This window comes from Taudactylus pleione, unplaced genomic scaffold (genome assembly GCF_031769625.1).
Source record: "Taudactylus pleione unplaced genomic scaffold, aTauple2 ptg000967l, whole genome shotgun sequence".
In the NCBI taxonomy this organism is placed as follows: Eukaryota; Metazoa; Chordata; class Amphibia; order Anura; family Myobatrachidae; genus Taudactylus; species Taudactylus pleione.
The window spans coordinates 3,484,524-3,505,363 of record NW_028285368.1 but is presented as its reverse complement, the minus strand read 5'-3'; the positions used below and the strand labels follow the sequence as shown (position 1 = coordinate 3,505,363).

The 20,840-nt window shown below is 46.9% G+C and overlaps 1 protein-coding gene and 1 pseudogene across 1 annotated transcript in view; both read right to left on the bottom strand.

The window, feature by feature from the left end:
* The window catches only part of LOC148454917 (glyoxylate reductase/hydroxypyruvate reductase-like), a 33,886-nt gene extending 13,046 nt beyond the window's left edge, over positions 1-20,840 (bottom strand). Inside the window, exons 1-5 of the mRNA XM_088460056.1 lie at positions 20,657-20,840; positions 3,642-3,772; positions 3,322-3,394; positions 3,065-3,181; positions 1,786-1,874 (exon numbers count right to left, since the gene is read on the bottom strand). Of these exons, the coding sequence (XP_088316182.1) occupies positions 1,786-1,874; positions 3,065-3,181; positions 3,322-3,394; positions 3,642-3,772; positions 20,657-20,745 (499 nt within the window). The 5' untranslated portion in view covers positions 20,746-20,840. The remainder of the gene's footprint in view (positions 1-1,785; positions 1,875-3,064; positions 3,182-3,321; positions 3,395-3,641; positions 3,773-20,656) is intronic.
* On the bottom strand, positions 15,654-15,772 carry LOC148454918 (5S ribosomal RNA; annotated as a pseudogene).

Below are 20,840 nucleotides of genomic sequence, written 5' to 3'. Positions count from 1 at the left end.
AATTAAATGTATTACACACAGGGCCGGACTGGCCATCGGGCAATTTTGGCAAATGCCAGAAGGGCCACTGGCCAGATGGGCCAGTCTGGATGTCCATAGGCATGCCCGGCAGCTCTGCCTCCCGGGCGACGTCACTATGTTGCTCGGTCAGCTAGTCATTGCGGCAGAGTCATTGTGGAATGACGTTATGACACGGACGTGTAGTGACGTCACTCCGCGGCACCCGGGCATGATAGTGCGGCGGGGGGAATCTCAGAGGAAGGCCGGAGTCCATGCACCTTATGTTGCCTGGCATTCAGGGCTGCCCGGAAGTACTGTATTAAGAGGAAGGAGGTTCACACTGGCGTGAGGAGCAGAGGACGAGGCGGCATTCTCATGGTCATAAAGGAGACCAGCGGCGCGCGTAGGAGGCGGGGCAGCCAGCAGCACTCGGTTCGGAAGCAGTCTCCCTGGGGAGAGGTGAGTTGCTGGGGGTCACTACTGTTTGGTATAATGTATTATGGGGGCATTAATGTTAGGCCATAATGTTATGGGGGCATCACTATTTGGCCATAATGTGTTATGGGGGCATTACTATTTGGGCATAATGTGTTATGGGGGCATTACTGTTTGGGCATAATGTGTTATGGGGGCATTACTGTTTGGGCATAATGTGTTATGGGGGCATTACTGTTTAGGCATAATATGTTATGGGGGCATTACTGTTTAGGCATAATATGTTCTGGGGAATTACTGTTTGGGCATAATGTGTCCTGAGGCATTACTGTTTGGGCATAATGTGTCCTGGGGCATTACTATTTGGGCATAATGTAGAAGGGGCACTACTACTGCAAGGCATAACGTGAATAAGGGACACTACTGTGTGACGTAACAGGAATATGGATCTCCTATGTGAGACGTAACATGAATATGGGGCACTACTGTGTGACATAACATAAATATGGTGCTCCATTGTAGGACGTAACATGAATAAGGGGCTCCACTGTGCGGGGTAATGTGACGAAGGGGCACCAATGTGTGGTGTAATTTGCATTTGGGGTATGATTGTGTGGTTTGCCCCTTCCCAGCGAGTCCGTAACTGGGTTTTTTTGCGCGCACAGGCGGCACGCACTCTCCTTGCTCCAGTTGTGCCTGGCGGCACCACTGCTCTTTATGTACGCAGGGAACCAACATGTATAATTATGGCTCTGCTTTTGTGTGCACAGATGTGTCGTCCTCTGTGTTCAGCACCCCTGCCCTAAAAAATTCCTACAGTAAACACTATCTAATCCTCTAAAACTGCTAAGCTAGGGCTTGGTCAATAGGGAAAATGCTTTCCCTTTTCTTTGTGTGTGACTTCCACCATTGAAATTCCAGCTTTACCTAACAGAACCAACCAAATGTCTGACTATGGCACGTTTGAATCTCCTGCGGGATGAGCTCTGTTGTGTGTATTTTATTACAGAGAATGATGTTCACTTGCATGGTGTTCTGATATTAATTATATTTGTAAATGTATAAACTAAGAAGTGGGAGGAGTCAGTAATAGTAAGGGGAGGAGTTTATGCCAGGAAGGGCCTGGCATTTACAACACGATGTGGGCCTGTGTGTTGTAAATGCCAGAGCCTATTTTTAGTCCCAGTCTGGCCCTGATTACAGAGCATTGTATGGGGGGCTGATAGAGGAAAAATAGAATTTGCTTAAATAAACAATTTAGGAAATCCTGAAAACATTGCTTTTAGAAATATGCTGCTGTAGAGATACAGGACACAAACTCAATCCAAACTGAGATTTACAGATATTTACCTATTCTGCCTAAACCAATAATTCCTACGGTGCTGTTAGACAGTCCATAACCACACATCCACATTGGTGCCCAGGTCTTCCATCCTCCACTATAAAGCAAAAGCAAGACTATAATTAAAAGAAATGAAGTTTCCATAATCTAATTAAGATGTATGGCTCAGTTTTGATTCATACATAATTAAATAAAATAAACTCAAGGCACTTTATTGCTTAGGAGATTTACGTGAAGAAAATACATACTGTACATACTGGTAAGGTACTAATAACAGCAGTACAAAAGGTACAAGGTACCGTAATCAGGCTTAGCATGGCCTGCTGGGATGTCGGCGGGAAATCCCAGGTGGGCCCCCGGACTTGTAGCTCCGCCCCGCGGGTGGGCGGGCCGAGCCCACCGCATTTCATCTACAACCCAGCCAGCCAGGAAGCAGTTGCAGTCAGCTGGTGAATGATTTTAATCTGATACCATTATCCTTCTTTGTGTGCTGACCCCCATCCCCCCAAACCCAAATACATTTGTAGCTCCTCCCACTCTTGAGTGTGGGCGTGGCCAAGCCCGCTGCACTTTATCTACAACCCAGCCGGCCAGGAAGCAGCTGTACTTACTTTAATATAGTGATGGAAGCTCCTGCCTGCTGGTGAATGTTCTATTCTGGTACCATCACTATGCTATGTGTCCTGACCCCCTCCCTCCTGAACCTGTAGTTCTGCCCACTCCCACGGGTGGGCAGGGCCAAGCCAGCACTACATACACCAGCCAGTCAGGAAGCAGCTGCACTTACATCAATACAACGGTGCAAGCTGCAGCCAGCTGGTGAATGATTCTATAGTATAACCACTGCTCTGCATGCTGCCCCCCAGACTTATAGCTCAACCCACTTCCACTGGTGGACAGGTACAAGCCTGCGGGTGCCATCTGTAACCCTTGCCTAACCTTAAACCCCCGTGGTGCCTAAACCTAACCCTCTCCTCTCTCTCCCCCCTCTCTCTCTGTGTAGGCTGCTGTAGTCCGTGCGCAACTCACTGCAAATAGTATATGGGGCAGAGAAAGTGCCATAAAATAAGTTACCAGCAGTAAAACCTTTTAAACAAAATAAGCAACATTAACAATCACAAAATCCTTGTGCGCACAATCTATAATCTGTCTTCTCAATTATGCAGAATCTCTCTTAATTGCCCGCTATTACTTTACAAGTGTATCATTGTGAAGATCACTGAGCCAGAATCGATATTGGGAAAAGAGATGGCAACTTAAATATTACCATGATTTTCAACCACTCACCTTTTAACTTCTTGCACGGCTTCCGGGAGGCGTCGGCAGGTGGCTAACAGTAAGGCTACGCTTAGTTCTGCTGTGGCTTCCGTAAGGACATCTGGTGTGTAGCCCACCCTGATTTTACTGCACAGGACACAAATTACAAATCTCATTTATTTCAGTTACAGGACCCACAAAAGAGAGAAAGTCTAATCAGACGCTGGTACAAACAATCCCAATGAAGATATGGGAAACAGAATGGTTTACAGATATACTGTACATACCGCTTTTTTATTTCATCCATTGCTAGATGGTCAAAACCTACTGACAGCGTACTAATAACCTTGAGGTTTGGCCCTGAAAATCAGAATGAAATAACACTATAATTGTGATTCAAACAAAATATCTGTCACCGTTTTTCTATGTATTAGATAGACTAGAATGCTGTATTCTTCTGAACACAAATCTAAAAAAATATGCAAAAAGAAACAAGTCTGACTAGAGAAGATGAATAAATAAAATACCTAATACTGTGATTAATGTTAGATCAATATCACCACAGAACACCCAATGTTATGGCGCACGCAGCACAACTGTTGCTTACCAGCGGTGTCCAGGAGCTCTCGGTCTATCTTCTCTGATAAGAGACAAAGCAATCCATGCGCTCCTGTCACCCCCTTCATCAGCTCAGCTCTAGGTACAGGGTCATCTGACTCCCACTGCTGGACAGACAAACTACAAAGGGAACATATCAACTCCAGGTCTAGATAAACACAATTCACAACAAGGGGAGTTAGAAAGATATCCATCTATACGGACAAAGGGCTCAATTTACTTGTTGTCGATGGCATATTTCATTTCTTTTCACAGGGATTCTATAATTTGCTGCCGGAATTCACCCTTACCTGCCGGGGAGGTCCTGAGGTGTCCCCATCTACTGCAGAGTTATTAGCACGGTATTGGCGGTATGGTTCTGCACATACGCAACGGCTATCTGTGCAGGCACATAGTACTGCAACCAGCAAAGACTAGAACGCCAGCTATCTGTGCACTTTGCTAAAGGGATTATGGGGTCCATTTATCAAACTGTATTTGAGGTAAAATCTCCGAAAACACCAGTTTTCGTGGGTGTACCTCAAATCCTAAGTATCCCCCGGATGTATTAAGGAGGGACCACAGCAGGTATCTCCTATACCTGCTGTGATCCCTCCACTGCCGCTAGCAGCCACCACCCCCATAGGTTTCTATGGGGGATGCAAAGCTGCCAAATTTACCAATATCCAGAATGCGAAGCATTTCAGATATTGGCCCCCGCAGCGAACGCCATCTAAATATGGCGTTAGCCGCTGTAGCCTGTGGGCTACACCGTGTTTGAGGGATCTGCCGGAACCCTCCCTGTTTATGGCGGATGTGCAGTCCACGGGTTGGCAACTCTCCGGAGACATCGCAGGGACGGTCTCCTTTTCGGAGCCCGTGTCCCTGCATGTCCCAAATGATACATCCGGTCGATAGGATCATTTTTTGAAATGCGATCATGGGCGTTACTGGCATTCCCTGATCGCATTGCAAGAGCGATCATTGATAAATGGGCCCCTATGTCTCATTCTTAAAAATAGAGCCCTTAGTGGTCACGGTGGATGATTTCTCTATTCTTTTATTTTTTTTTAATGGGGTCATTAAATTCCCTACACTCAGTTTATAACCGATCCTGTTATAGCGATCAGTTTATAACCGAATCGGATTTGATCATTGCCCATTTACCTGGAAAATACTGATAAAACTCCTATTTTTTTTGCTCAGTGGGCATAAATTATGCAAAATTAAAGATTACACTTAATATAATGAACAGGGTTATAAACTGACTAAATAAACACCGGACATTTATGAAATAAACGTGAACAGTTTCTTCTATAGAGATGGTCAATAAAGAGATATAGTAATAAGTTGCACTCTGCAGCTGCTGTGGGAACTCCTGCGAATCTACCTGTATTTTTAAAGCTGCAAACATTTTGAAGGCAAAACCAAGCTGGTTTTGCCTTTAAAATGATTGCCCCTTTAAAAATACCGGAAGACTCGTAGGAGTTCCCACAGCGGCTGGAAAAATTGCAAGCTCTTAAGTCCCATGGAGTTCTATAAAAAACAAGCCCTGGGTTTCTATGCAAAGTCAGTGATCGCAAAATATGCGCTATAGTACGTTTTTACTCGATACAGGAGGTGAGGGACCCAGTTTTTAAAAATGACCGGGTCTCACAGGATGCACTGTGCGTGCCACAGAGTAGCCAACCACCGCTGGCGGCAAGTCAGAAAATCCTGCTCTGGAGTGTGTCAGCCAATGAGCACGCGCCTGCCCAGGCCTCGGCCCGCCTGAGAGTTGTTGGAGCAGCGTGTGCTGCTTGTAGTAATGGGAGGCTCAGGATGATCTTCCTGCCGCCCATGGGCTCTGTTTCTAGAGGATTCCCAGGTTTTCCCAGCATCCAGAGCCCCGTAGACATGCCTGGATGTGCGTGCAGCAGCGCACCATGCCCTGTGCCTGGGAGCAGCATCCTACTCCTCAGACTGAAGACCCTGCTGCTGCCCATGTCCCTACATTTGTAGATGAAATTATTCTCTTGCAACCTGCCTCCCAACACCATCCTGTACTTCAGCTGCCACACAGAAGGTACGGGGGCGGGGGCCATGGCAGGGGGATAGAAAGTGGCATGGGAGAAGGAAGCCTGACTTCCCAAACATCTCTGCTGGGTTGCCAGATGACAGCCATTCCCGCCAGGATCCTGTTTGTGGCATAGGCAGCAGGAGCGTATCTACCCATTGGCCAGGATGGCACTCGCCAGGAGCGCCGCCCGGCAGTGCCACCAGTAGCCAAGGGGTGGACAAGTCCCCCGGGCCCCACAAGTGTAAGGCAGACCGCAGTGAGAGAGGTCTGCTCTACACAGTTTAGAAACAGACAGCCGCCAGCTAATGAGAGTCTGCCTGACTCTCATTAGCTGCTGCGTCGTCCGCGGAGGGAGCCAGCTGGAGCCCACTCATGAGCTCTGTGTTCTGGCTCCTCCCGCAGCATGTGATGGGAGAGAAGTCATACGTTATGACGTCTCTCCCATACAGGAGAAGAGCAGGCCGGGACTCGGACAGCGGCGGTCGCGTCAGGAGCGGGGACCAGGTAAGTTAATTTTTTTTTTTGTGTGTGTGTGTAAGCCTGGCATGGGGGGGCACTGAAATAGGGGATGTCCGCTACTGGGGGCACTTTATGGGGGGGTGCCCGCTACTGTATTGGGGTGGCCACTACTGGGGGCGATTTATGGGGGTGGCCACTACTGGGAGCAATATAGGGGGGGTGGCCACTGCTGGGGGCACTGTATAGGGGGGCCTACTGCTGGGGGCACTGTATAGGGGGGGCTACTGCTGGGGGCACTGTATAGGGGGGACTACTACTGGGGGCACTGTATAGGGGGGGGACTACTACTGGGGGCACTGTATAGGGGGGGGACTACTACTGGGGGCACTGTATAGGGGGGGGACTACTACTGGGGGCACTGTATAGGGGGGGGACTACTACTGGGGGCACTGTATAGGGGGGGGACTACTACTGGGGGCACTGTATAGGGGGGGGACTACTACTGGGGGCACTGTATAGGGGGGGGACTACTACTGGGGGCACTGTATAGGGGGGGACTACTACTGGGGGCACTGTATAGGGGGGGGGACTACTACTGGGGGCACTGTATAGGGGGGGGGACTACTACTGGGGGCACTGTATAGGGGGGGGACTACTACTGGGGGCACTGTATAGGGGGGGGACTACTACTGGGGGCACTGTATAGGGGGGGGACTACTACTGGGGGCACTGTATAGGGGGGGGACTACTACTGGGGGCACTGTATAGGGGGGGGGCTACTACTGGGGGCACTGTATAGGGGGGGGGACTACTACTGGGGGCACTGTATAGGGGGGGGACTACTACTGGGGGCACTGTATAGGGGGGGGACTACTACTGGGGGCACTGTATAGGGGGGGGACTACTACTGGGGGCACTGTATAGGGGGGGGGACTACTACTGGGGGCACTGTATAGGGGGGGGGACTACTACTGGGGGCACTGTATAGGGGGGGGGACTACTACTGGGGGCACTGTATAGGGGGGGGACTACTACTGGGGGCACTGTATAGGGGGGGACTACTACTGGGGGCACTGTATAGGGGGGGACTACTACTGGGGGCACTGTATAGGGGGGACTACTACTGGGGGCACTGTATAGGGGGGACTACTACTGGGGGCACTGTATAGGGGGGACTACTACTGGGGGCACTGTATAGGGGGGACTACTACTGGGGGCACTGTATAGGGGGGACTACTACTGGGGGCACTGTATAGGGGGGACTACTACTGGGGGCACTGTATAGGGGGGACTACTACTGGGGGCACTGTATAGGGGGGACTACTACTGGGGGCACTGTATAGGGGGGACTACTACTGGGGGCACTGTATAGGGGGGACTACTACTGGGGGCACTGTATAGGGGGGACTACTACTGGGGGCACTGTATAGGGGGGACTACTACTGGGGGCACTGTATAGGGGGGACTACTACTGGGGGCACTGTATAGGGGGGACTACTACTGGGTACTATTACTGGGGGCACTGTATAGGGGGGACTACTACTGGGGGCAATGCAGCATAGGGGGGATTACTACTAGGGGCACTGTATAGGGGGGCTACTACTGGGAGCACTGTATAGGGAGGACTACTACTGGGGGCAAGGCAGCATTGGGGGGATTACTACTGGGGGCACTGTATAGGGGGGGACTACTACTGGGGGCAATGCAGCATAGGGGGGATTACTACTGGGGGCACTGCATAAGGGGGGGTAGGGGGGCGGCAGTACATTACATTGCCAGGGGCGCTTGGATCCCTAGATACACCCCTGATAGGCAGCTCTCTTCAGCTCAGGCAGCATGTGTGTCTCATATACAGTATATTCACTATTTGTGCCAGATCTGGTACATTATTCTAGGAAAGACATTGCTGCATCACAAAGCATACCACCTGTGAAGTGGGAGAGATGTCATCACAGCGCCATCGGGCGAACAAGCGAGACGGACAAAGAAGGAACCATCCGGCGCGATCAGCACATCACTGACAAGGTAGGCAGCTACAGATAGACAGCTCTCTTTTGCCACCTCAGTGAGGCGGACAGCTGGCAATATCGGAACCTTGATCTCCCCACACAGGACTATCAAAACATGTGCAAACAAAAGAGCTTTATAAACATGGATATAAACTAACTTTTTTTTTTTTATCTCTACAGGTATTGCGAACACACATTATTCATGTTTTAATCCAAAAAGCACATACTATTCACAAGCGCTCTTTGTTCCAGGTCTTAGATAATTTATATTTTAACAAAGCTGCTATTCTTAACCAAACATTAGCGCACTATTCCACAGAATAACAGTGGATGCACTCTGTCACTGTCTAATTGTTGCAGTTTGTATTTCCAAGCTGTTGATCGAAAATAGATATTTAGAAAATATAAAAAAGCATACCCTGGAATCCTGTTATTATTTATAATAGAGGTGGGACAGACTGTGGTGTCCTGTTATTATATAAGGAAGCAGACCCTGGTATCCTGCTGTTATAATACTGTTGGGGCAGGCTGTGGTGTACAAAGCTAGCACATGTTTATTATAGCAACTACTGTAAAATAAATAAATAAATTGTACTCTCACCATGTGCCCTCTGTTCCTCTTTCCCAGGTCTGTACCCCTTCTACTCTCCTGTGCCCCCTCTTACCCTCACCCCATGTCTGTGCCCCTTCTGCTCTCCTGTGCCCTTCTTAACCCTCTCCACGTCTGTACCCCTTCTGCTCTCTTGTGCCCTTCTTACCCTCTCTACATGTAGGTATCCCTTCTTACCCTCTCCACGTCTGTACCCCTTCTGCTCTCTTGTGCCCTTCTTACCCTCTCTACATGTAGGTATCCCTTCTGCTCTCTTGTGCCCTTCTTACCATGTCTGTACCCCTTATGCTCTCCTGTGCCCCCTCCTACCCTCACCCCATATCTGTATCCCTTCAGCTATCCTGTGCCCTTCTTACCCTCTCTACATGTCTGTACCTCTTCTGCTCTACTGTGTACTCTTCCTTCCCACCCCTGTGCCCCCTGTTCCATTCTCCCCATGGGGTCTATTCATTAAGCCTTGGAGAGAGATAAAATGGAGAAAGATAAGTCCCAGCCAATCAGCTCCTGTCAGTTTACAGGTGTTTGAAAAATGAGTTAGGAGCTGAATGGCTGGTACTTTATCATTCTCCATTTTCTCTCTCCCCAAGGTTTAGTGAATAGACCCCACATGTCATTCTCAGTGCAAAATATGCACTATAGCACGTTACACACTACAGGCAGTGAGACAAAAAATTGTGATGAGACCCAGAAACTGGAGTAGGACCCCAATTTTTTAAAGTGAGGGGTCCCTGGACCCACATTTTTGCTCGCTCAGCGCGATCACTGAAAGTATATGTTTTTAAAGAAGAGACTACAATTTTGAATAATTTTAATTGTAAGGCAGCCCAGTCCGAAAGGTCAAGACTTTACGCACTGGCTCTTTAGAGCAGTACATGGCCTTTTGACAAAACATAACGTTCCCACTAGGCTTTTTTAGCACGGTGTCGCGCCCTGCGCGATTTTACACTGTCAAAATGTGTCCTGACTTTTGGATGTGCCCCGCTGACCTTAAGTGTGCCCGCTGCGCTCTGCCTCCGGTGAACTTGGTCCCTCCCCGCACCAGCACACCCTCTTTCTGAAGTCTGTCCACATTTGACTGAAGAAGTATCCAGAGTAAGAAACAAGGGCTGGGTTTGCCTCTGCTCGCCGTAGCAAACCCAGCCCCCAGTCTGTCTCCAGATAGCAGGACTCAGGACAGGAGACGCCACTGAAGGGAGACCATATTAGCTCATCTTCATGGGGACTGGAAGCAGCTGATGGCTACAGCAGACAGATGGAGAGTAGCCCACCAGTCTGTCTCCAGATAGAAGGAGATGCCAGAAAAGAGCAGCCATTTAAGTTACCAGCTCCACAGATCAGCTTATCTTCCTGTGGACAGACTGAACGGCAATCACTCCTCCTGCATGTATCCAACTCTTTGAAGGGGGCATTTGGGGTAGTCCGAAAGGCATGTGGGTTGGTTAAATGCTGGGCGCACCCCCAGAGTGATGGAAATGAGGACGAGCCACTAGAAGACACCCCTCCATGCTAGCCCCCGCCACTTTTTCTACACTTGTGCCTAAGGCACGCGCAGGTAAAATGCGACCTTCAAAATTAAAATATGTCCTCCTCTGTGATCAGCACCCTGCTCTAAAAAAAATCTTTTGCAAGATCCCTCAGTGCAGCACATAGTGTTCACTCTAGCAACCTGCACCTGTCATAACCCGTGCAGTTCCTCTTTCCCGCCTGGGGTGTCGCTCTATGCTTTGGTGCTTCTAACACACTATGGTCTGTATCTAAGCAGTTTGTGGCATCAGCTGAGAAGCACCAGAGCAGAGAGCGACACTCCATACAGAAAAGAGGAACTAGATGGGTTGTGACAGGCGCTGGGTGCTAGAATGAACAGTAAGAGCCTGATTCATCGCAGTGCGCGAACTAGTCCGAGCGATCGGGAAGCGTACGCTCGCCCAGCATAGACAGCCCAGCTGAATGAATGACAGGTCAAGCCGTTTGTGGGTGGTAACAGGGGCAGGCCATTAGAAACGGGGGAGTGGATCTTCACGCCGTTTCAGAGGCGTGCATAATTAACAGGCAGCGTCATAGCACACGTCATCTGGTTGAATTATACACTGAAGTGCTCGCAGTGCTTGTGGTAGTATATAGTCAACCGCAAGCGCTGCGTTCACTTACGATGGTTGCATACACTTCCTGGAGATGACGTGCTCTAGTGGGCGTCTAAAGACAGTCTGGTGGGCGTCTGCATACATAGGGTGATTGCACACCAAGACATAGTGGGCGTGCTAATGCCTTGCCGTGCGATCGCCTGCCTTGACGTCACTTAGCCAAATTTGCATATGCTGGGAGCGAGCGTACACATCTAGCGAACGGTCTGAATCAGGTCCTAAGCACATCTGGAGAGCTGACAGAGTCATGAAAGCAGGGTAAGAAAAAACTGAGTAAACAGTAGAATTGGGTGTGAATAAAACGACAGGAACTCTGTTCTATGCGACATTGATGAATTTGGATAAAAATCCATGATTCATGGCAACTTTTGCAATATTGTTGTATCACAGCAATATTGATTTACAGCAAAGGAAAATAAATGAGATCACCCCCATCACCCCTCAGCTGGCAGCAAATCTCAAACCAGCCTGGGCTGGTTTCCGATATATCAAGAAGACGACAAGCATTGGGCTCTCTTGCCATAGTGAAACCATCCCCAGGTCAGCACAGGACTGGTGCAGCATTGGACAGAAGGGGAACCACTAGGTTTGTGATGTAGCCATGCATGCAACAAGTTCAACCTGGGGCTGTGGGTGCCGTGATACAGTAGAAGTTTGATGGGGTCATAAATAGCCCCAGTACTATTTAGCACGTGGTTGGTAACCTCTGTGAAAATAACAGTAGAGCAGCAGCGTTCCTAGCAATAGACTGGAACACTAAACACTGGTGACAATGCTTTCTACAATATACAGGGTTGCTGATTTATTCAATCAATAACCAACATGTGCAGCAGCAAGACATTTCTAAACTGGGCAAATCAATTGCTCAGCTTTAGTTTTTTTTTTGAAGAAGTGTCTAACTGGCATCACAAATATGTGAAGATAGGCTCCTTTATTCTCTCCATTACACGACTTTTTGAACGATCCGATCAAAACCAGGAGACTTTGGATGCATTGTTCACAAAGTCGTGTAATGGATAGCCGGCAAGGACCAGTGATGCGCGTGCACACTGGGTCCTTGCCGACCCAGACTATCTGCCGAACATGCTGGTCAACCTAATGACGCTTGTCAGGTTCCACATGTTAGCAGATAGGAGGTCGGTCTCCTGCACTGAATGATGTCCAGTGAACGCCGTTCAGTGTGGGCACCGCACCCGGCGACCTGAAGGACTGAACGCTAGACGTTCAGTTTTTCAGGTCGCGTAATGGATAAGCCCCTTAAGTCTCAAATGGTTATAATTTGTGGCCACCACAAATTATAATGAATAGGCCCCTTAGTGAAGGCTAGATGACAGATTTGAATGAGGGAGTTTTGTTTTTCACTGTAAAAATAACTTGGTAAAGAGACATAAGCACAATGTAGTCATTAGGGGGTCTATTTACTAAGCTTTGTTAGGAGATAAAGTGAACAGTGATAAAGGTACCAGCCAATCAGCTCCTAACTGCCATTTTTCAAACACAGCCTGTGACATGGCAGTTAGCAGCTGATAGGAGATAAGGTACCAGCCAAACAAAGCTTAGTAAATAGAGCCCTAGGTGTCTAATTAAATTTTGGGAAAATAGAGCAACAAGGCTGATCTCTGCTCAACAGATACATACACAAGCCGCATGCCTCCCAATGTTTTGGATGCTGAAGTCGGGAACCCTGCGCGCGCCGAAGTAGCGCATGCCCAAAAAGGGGGCATGGCATCGTTCCAGCTAGGCCACATCCTTGTGTGATGCATTTGGGACGTGTCCGCAAGTCATGCCCGTTTTAGGTGATGCTGGGGGCGAGTCCAGCACTCCGTCAGCTTCTGGGCTGCTCCTAGCCCTCTCCCTGCACTAAATGGATTCAGCGCGCATGCGTGCAGCATTATGGCACTGCTCTCTGCTTAGCAGAGCTGCTGCGGTGCCTGAGTGTCATTAACCTCCTGACTACGGGACAATACGGCCTGCGGGTGGAACAGCGCCCGGAAAATGGGACTGGCCATTTGGAATCAGGACAGTTGTGAGGTATGAAACCACACATAGGTGTGACAAGTGCTTCTAAAGAAGGGCACACAAGACATCACAGCATTACAAGGTCTATGACATTCATTTTTATTCAGTAATTGTTTTGACCTATAGTACACTTATAACAGAGAGAATAAAGGACAAGCAAAGTCCTAGTGGGTTATCACACTGAATAAGCTCAATTAAACCAGATATCGACAATCTCCGTATAACCCTGGGCTAGTTGCCATATTGGTAAAGATTCTCTAAATGCCAGAGAAGTCTGACAATATGACAAATGTGAAAGACAGCGAAAATATATGTGGAAGCAATAAGACGATAAAGAAAGTCAAAGGACACTCAGATTAAAAGAAAAAACACTGACTTACAAATTGAATAATATATATCAAAATGAGCAAATACTCAGCCTCTCAAGGTCAATGGTTGTGCAATGAGCACAAACAAGAACAAAATATCTGCACTAACACTGCCTTAAAGGCCCCCACACATCAGAACGATATCGTTCCAACCAGCCAACTAGTTGGCTGGTTGGAATGATAATCGTCTAGTGTGTGGGAGCAAACGATAGTCAGCCGTTTGCTCCCACACGCTGAAAAACGGCCAGAAACGGTCGTTTCAACTAGTTGGTGAAAATCAAACATGTTTGATTTTCACCAACTATCGTTCTAGTGTAGGGGGATAGTTCCCCCCGACTGAGCGATAAGTAGGCGGACACTGGCCGGCAGTGTCCGCATACATCCACTAGTGATGTCAGTGGGGCCTCCCCCAAACGGCAGGCGTTCCCATGGGAACACCTCCGTTTGGGCTGCCATCCCCCCGGCCCGCCTTCCAAACGGGGCGAGCTGTCAATCAACATCGACAGCTCGCCCCCTTTGGAAAGAGACCCGCTACGACCGGCACTGTCGGTCGTAGCGGGTCTCACGCATGTACACAAAGGAGCCGGCTCCCTCGTGCGCATGCGCACTGGACAAACATCGAGGCAGCCGTGCAGTCGTAGACCGTACGGCCGCCTCTGAATGAAGCCCTCGATCTCTAAGACAAACAAGGGTAAGGAAAACCATTTAGTCCTGCAACTAGCCATGTGTAGCAAAGCCTTACCCTTGTTTGTCTTAGAGATGATGTCTATAGTACCACTCGGTATGTGAGGAATTGCACGTTAACTCAACGCCATGGTCTATATATGTCATTTTTGTGTAATTGGTCTTTGAGGTTAAAGGGACGATTTATCTATGTTTCTGTTTTTGTGATACTCCAACGGGTGCAGTGTGGATCCAATAGTAGATTTTATATGTTCCTAGACGTAGTCTATGTTTCCACAGCAGTTACCTATAGCGGTGCGCCAGGTGACTTTGGCCAGGTGTGTTAAACGCTGTGCACTGATCTTCATTAATATGTTACTTTTGAGGACAGTTGGGCGCTTGATATTTACAATGCGCACTTTGTATTTATTGTTTACATAGCGCTGTGGTCTGCTTAGCAGACCAGGGAGACGCTGCCAGGTTTCCTGGAAACCAGGTCACGGCTGACTGACGACATTTCGACGAGACGCAGGCCCCGGCGTGGGCGCGCGCTGCCCGGTCTGCAGCAGACCAGGGATCTCCTCTGCCTATTTAAGGTAAGACAGTATGCCTAACGTGTTTGTAAGTTTACTATTTATGTGCTGTATGTTGGCTGCCTTGAAAAAAGAGCTGTTGCTCTGAAACGTCAGCAGTGTATTGTCTAATACAGCTTGTTTATTATATTTCAAAGCCTGGAGTGCCGCAGTTATATATATATATATATATACACACATACACAGTCAGGTGCATAAATATTGGGACATTGACAGAAATTTCATATTTTGGCCTCTATTCACCACCACAATGGCTTTGAAATGAAACAAACAAGATGTGCTTTAACTGCAGACTTTCAGATTTAATTTGAGGGTAACTACATCCAAATCAGGTGAACGGTGTAGGAATTACAACGGTTTCTATATGTGCCTCCCACTTTTTAAGGGGCCAAAAGTAATGGGACAAACTAAACAATCCTAAATCTAACTCACTTTTTAATACTTTGTTGTAAATCCTTTGCAGGCAATTACAGCCTGAAGTCTGGAACGCACAGACATCACCAAACGTTGGGTTTCATCCCTGGTGATGCTCTGCCAGGCCACTACTGCAAATGTCTTCAGTTCCTGCTTGTTCTTGGGGCATTTTCCCTTCAGTTTTGTCTTCATCAAGTGAAATGCATGCTCAATCGGATTCAGGTCAGGGGATTGACTTGGCCATTGCATAACATTCCACTTTTTAGCCTTAAAAAAACTCTTTGGTTGCTTTTGCAGTATGCTTCGGTTCATTGTCCATCTGCACTGTGAAGCGCCGTCCAATGAGTTCTGAAGCATTTGACTGAATATGAGCATATAATATTGCCCGAAACACTGCTTTTGTCATTATTCACATCATCAATAAATACTAGGGAACCAGTTCCATTGGCAGTATAAAATTACCTACAGCACCTGGAATTCCCAGGTCGTCTCCCATCCAAGAACTAACCAGCCCCAACACTTGATAGCTTCCAAGATCACATGACATTGGGCATGTCCATTGTGGTGTGGCTGTAGGTATTCAAAAACATTAAACCTCTATTACTTCTTAAATCAAGTAAATTCATTGATACATTTTACATCAATTTTATCAATGTAATAGAAAAGACTGCTATGGCAGTATAAAATTACCTACAGCACCTGGTATTCACAGGTGGTCTCCCATCCAAGTACTAACCAGGCCCAACAATGCATAGTTTCCAAGATCAGATGAGAATGGGCATGTCCAGTGTGGTGTGGCTGTAGGTATTCAAACCCACTAACTTTAGACCTCTTTTACTTCTTCACTCAAGTAAATTCATTGATAAGTTGATAAAATTATATGTAAAATGTAATAGAAAAGTATGTTATGGCAGTATAAAATTACCTACAGCACCTGGTATTCCCAGAAGCTCTCCCATCCAAGTACTAACCAAGAGCAACACTGCATAGCTTCCAAGATCAGACATACCTACAGCCACACTACACTGGACATGCCATACATGCCCACGCCATGACACTACCACCACCATGCTTCACTGATGAGGTGGTATGTTTTGGATCATGAGCAGTTCCTTTCCTTCTCCATACTCTTCTCTTCCCATCACTCTGGTACAAGTTGATCTTTTGTCTCATCTGTCCATAGGATGTTGTTCCAGAACTGTAATGGCTTTTTTAGATGTTGTTTGGCAAACTCTAATCTGGTTTTCCTGTTTTTGTGGCTCACCAATGGTGAACCCTCTATATTCACTCTTGTGAAGTCTTCTCTTGATTGTTGACTTTGACACATATACACCTACCTCCTGGAGAGTGTTCTTGATTTGGCCAACTGTTGTGAAGGGGTTTTTCTTCACCAGGGAAATAATTCTTCTGTCATCCACCACAGTTGTTTTCCGTAGTCTTCCGGGTCTTTTGGTGTTGCTGAGCTCTCCGGGTGTTCTTTCTTTTTAAGAATGTTCCAAACAGTTGATTTGGCCACACCTAATGTTTTTGCTATCTCTCTGATGGGTTTGTTTTGATTGTTCAGCCTAATGATGGCTTGCTTCACTGATAGTGACAGCTCTTTGGATCTCATATTGAGAGTCGACAGCCACTGATTCCAAATGCAAATGTCACACCTAGAATCAACTCCAGACCTTTTACCTGCTTAATTGATAATGAAATAACGAGGGAATAGCCCACACCTGTCCATGAAATAGCTTTTGAGTTGATAGTCCCATTACTTTTGGCCCCTTAAAAAGTGGGAAGCACATATAGAAACCGTTGTAATTCCTACACCGTTCACCTGATTTGGATGTAATTACCCTCGAATTAAATCTGAAAGTCTGCAGTTAAAGCACATGTTGTTTGTTTCATATCAAAGCCATTGTGGAGGTGAATAGAGGCCAAAATATGAAAATTCTGTCAATGTCCCAATATTTATGCACTTGACTGTATATATTTATATTTAAACACGAACAATTGTGTGTGTGTGTATAATATATTTATTCAAAACATGCAGAAGTAGGCAGGCAGTCTCTGCCTACTTCTGTGACATCACAAGTTGCACAGAAGTTGGCTAGTCTGATGAAAAAGTTGGCAGGTTGCCTGGTTGGATGAAAAGTTGGTTAGATGTGTGGGGAAGCATTTGAGTTGGACAGACAAGTTGGACGGTTGGTCCAGTTGGCTGGTTGGGCAGATAATCTTTAGATGTGTGGCCAGCTTTAGAGTCTATTAGGTGTTCAATAAATATACATAAGAACGTTAATCAGCAGTGTGGGGATCATCAATACATTTAAAAGTAAAGCACATAGGTGAATCATAGGAAAATCATAAGGCATTTATTCAGGGAATGGTACGGGATGTCGGCGCTCAAGATCCCAGCGGTATCATAACACTCCCCCTCTCCCTACCCTTAACCTAACCTCCCCCTCATTGCCTAAACCTAACCTCCTATTCCCCACACCCTAAACCTATGCTTCCCCCTAGTGCCTAACGCTAACCCTCCCCCTGCTACGTCTGATAGGTGTTGTGATTCTGGCGACAGCATTCTGACCGTCGGAATCCCCATGGTTGGGATATTGACCGCATCCCATGTTCAGTATATCCCAGGTCCAAGCATACCATATACAATCATGTGGATCGTAATATAATTACAGGAAACCAGATGTTGCAGGCAGAGCATGTATTCAGTATATCCTAGGTTTAAGCATACCAAAGAATAGTCAATAATGACGGTCTATGGGTTAAGTGTAATAGGCTGTGGCTTTGAGACATCGGGGAGTCCCATGCGAGACTGCCCAATGTCTTAAAGTACCAGTCACTTAAAGGCAAAATCAACCTATTTTTGCCTTTTAAATGACTACTACTTTAATATCGGACAGTCACGCCGATGTCTCAAACCTGCAGCCTATTGCATGTACCCCTATATCTGAATTGAGTGCTGCTAAACCACATAGGACCAAATGTATGCAAATAAAGCATATGTTAAGTATAAGCAGGATTTGTGCATGCCACATTTCATTTGTGAGTCACAGATAAATCACAAGCATAGATTCAGTATATCCCAGGTATGAGCATGTCATTTAGTTCACAAAAGACTGTCTGTAGCAGATAATGCAGGTTTTCAGTATTTCCCAGGACTATAATCAGGATATACTTCTTATACAGTGATGTTTAAATCAGTATACATCCATTTGTTAATACACATAGAAAACTTATCAAATGTATTAGTGCTTAGCAAATACAATGTTTAGCCTTGTGTTAAAGTAGTGGTATTGTACAGGTAATAGAGTGGAGCACTTATAAATCGCTGCCTCTGCTGTTCCCTGTTATACAAAGTAGTGTACAGTAAGTGAGAGAGCAGGCACAATGGCTCTCAGGAAATTAATAGAAGCAGCATCTGCTGTTAGGATACCTCCACATCTGTCTGCCTTGTTGCTACTGCAGCACAACACAACACAACACAGGGGGTGGAGCTATGATGACATGATTCAGCATGAACTGCGTCATCGCCCCCTCCAGACCGCCCACTTTCGCTCGCTAAGCGGTGTCACTGGGTGCTGCAAGAGGAGGCGGCGGCCTTTCTGGGAGTGTAGGCAAGTATGGTGCAGACAATTCCATCTGAGTAATACATGTACAGTACTGGCAGTGAGGCTGGATAGTAACAGCAGGTCACATGAGCCCATCGCTTATGGATACCTTGCTGAACACAGAGGATTTCCAGGTGAGCTTTATAAAAGAAGCCACAAAATACATATACTGAATGGAAAATACTGCTTTCCAGATGGACTTTTGCCCTCTCGATTATTTACAGGACTATAGGATTTCCTTCCTCTTACACTACATGAAGGATAGAGTGATGCAGGGTATACACCCGAGAGACCCAGGAGCCAGCCGACCGTCACGCAGACCAATTTGGTAAACATACACACTTACCAATCGGCTGCTCGATATGGCTGACCAGACATCACAACTGGGCAGGCATTTAAATTTGTCCGCCCATTGTCAACGGTTCCTGCGGCCAGTATAATAGGTCAGTCAGCGGGTGGCCCGTACACACTGGCAGATGCGCACAATATATCTGCAAGGCACATCATATCTACCAAAGATGTACGACCAACAAAATATATCTGTGTATGATGTCACACTAGCTGATGCACTGACCGTTCGTCGCTGTACGAACAAAATATCACATAGTAAGAACCAAGCACAAGATTAATACTCCTTTCACATCGCAAAAATAACCCGGGATATTGCCAGGTCGAGGTGCAGTTTAAATACGCCTCCAAAAAAATTCCTGGGTCTAGTGACAGTGCAATCGAGCAGTGTTGAATACGGGAACAACACGGGTTGAAGTGCAATGTGAACAGGTCCTACCTGGATCAAACCAGGCATTCCACAAACAACGCTGATTGGATGTTTCTGGGTCTCACTTGATGATGTCAGCATCCAGACACACAGGCAGCACACTGCAGACAACAGCAGAGGCAGCATTCCAGCAGTCTGAAAGCGGTTAATACCACTACTGTCATTACAGTGATGGCTAATTGGAGTGATGAATAAGTGAACTGTACACTATGCTGCATCATACTCTCACTGGCTGAATCAAACAGCAGTAAGCACAAACACTGACATGAACTCAGAGCTACACAGTGGTAATCCATCAGCCATGATTCCTGCAATACTGTGAGCAGTCCCCACCCATCCCATTTGTGACCTTATCTTTGTGGGCCTGAAAAAGTCAATTGTAATGACAGCCATAGTGTTTTACATGGCTGACCGTCACCCAAGTTCAGTGGGCCAACCCCGAAATAACCTGGGTCAAAGGTGCAGTGTGAAAGAGGACTGACTAGGGTCGCAGCCGGGTTTAACCAGTGTTCAAAATCCCGGGTTTGAGCAGGGTTTGCGATGTGAAAGGGGTATAAGTAGATCTTTGATTTATATGACTGCACCCGGTGTTTACTAATCAAAAATCAATTCGCATTTATAAGCAGTTTTTCCTTTTTAGTAATTTTCTTAAATGAATGGCGAAGGGTGTATATATAGCAAAGTGCTTCAAATACGATAACATCCATCTGATCTAGTCTAAGCTGCAGTGTTAGGGTATGCTGCCAGCAGGTCATAAGCAAACACTGCGCTTTATCACAAAGGGCAACTTGTGAGATGGTTGAGGGACACTTAGGAGGTTGATTCAAATCAATTAAGGGCAGCTCTCCCAGAGAGAGTAAATGATGCAGATCCCCCAACATGACCGCTTCCACCAGGTACAAGAGGATCTGTTCCTGGACTTCCTTCTTCATTTATAAATGACAGCCACCGATGGTGAAACACCTGTCTCATCAATTACCTAGTTCAGCACAGGTGACTGCAATCATACATTAGGTGGGAAGTCCAGGAGCAGAGCATTCTGTACCTGATGGAGATATGTTGGAGGGTAGGCTGACGTGCAGCTGCAACAACACATCGTGCCACTCGCACCTGAGTTTTATGTAATAACACAATGACCTGCACCCAGCTTCATGTTTGGATAACCATACAAATGATCACAAAACAAAGTTACACACACTACCAAAAAAAACATGTTAATGAATATACAGATTCACAGAGTAAACTAAGGACAATGCAGAAGTGCCCAGGCTGAAATGGCTACTCTGGATGAAAAGAAAGCTTACTTTTCAGCTTGGGATAAGAGTTTCTGCCCCTCTGGTGGAAGCCGTCTACTCACAAACACCTTCATTGCCGTCTGTGCGGCTGCTCTCATTGCCCGGCGTTGTGAGAAGGAAGAGACAGAGAACCAGGAGGAGGAGCTGCTGCAGCAGCCTTGAGGAGGTAATGATCCCTTGTAGGTCAATTGCA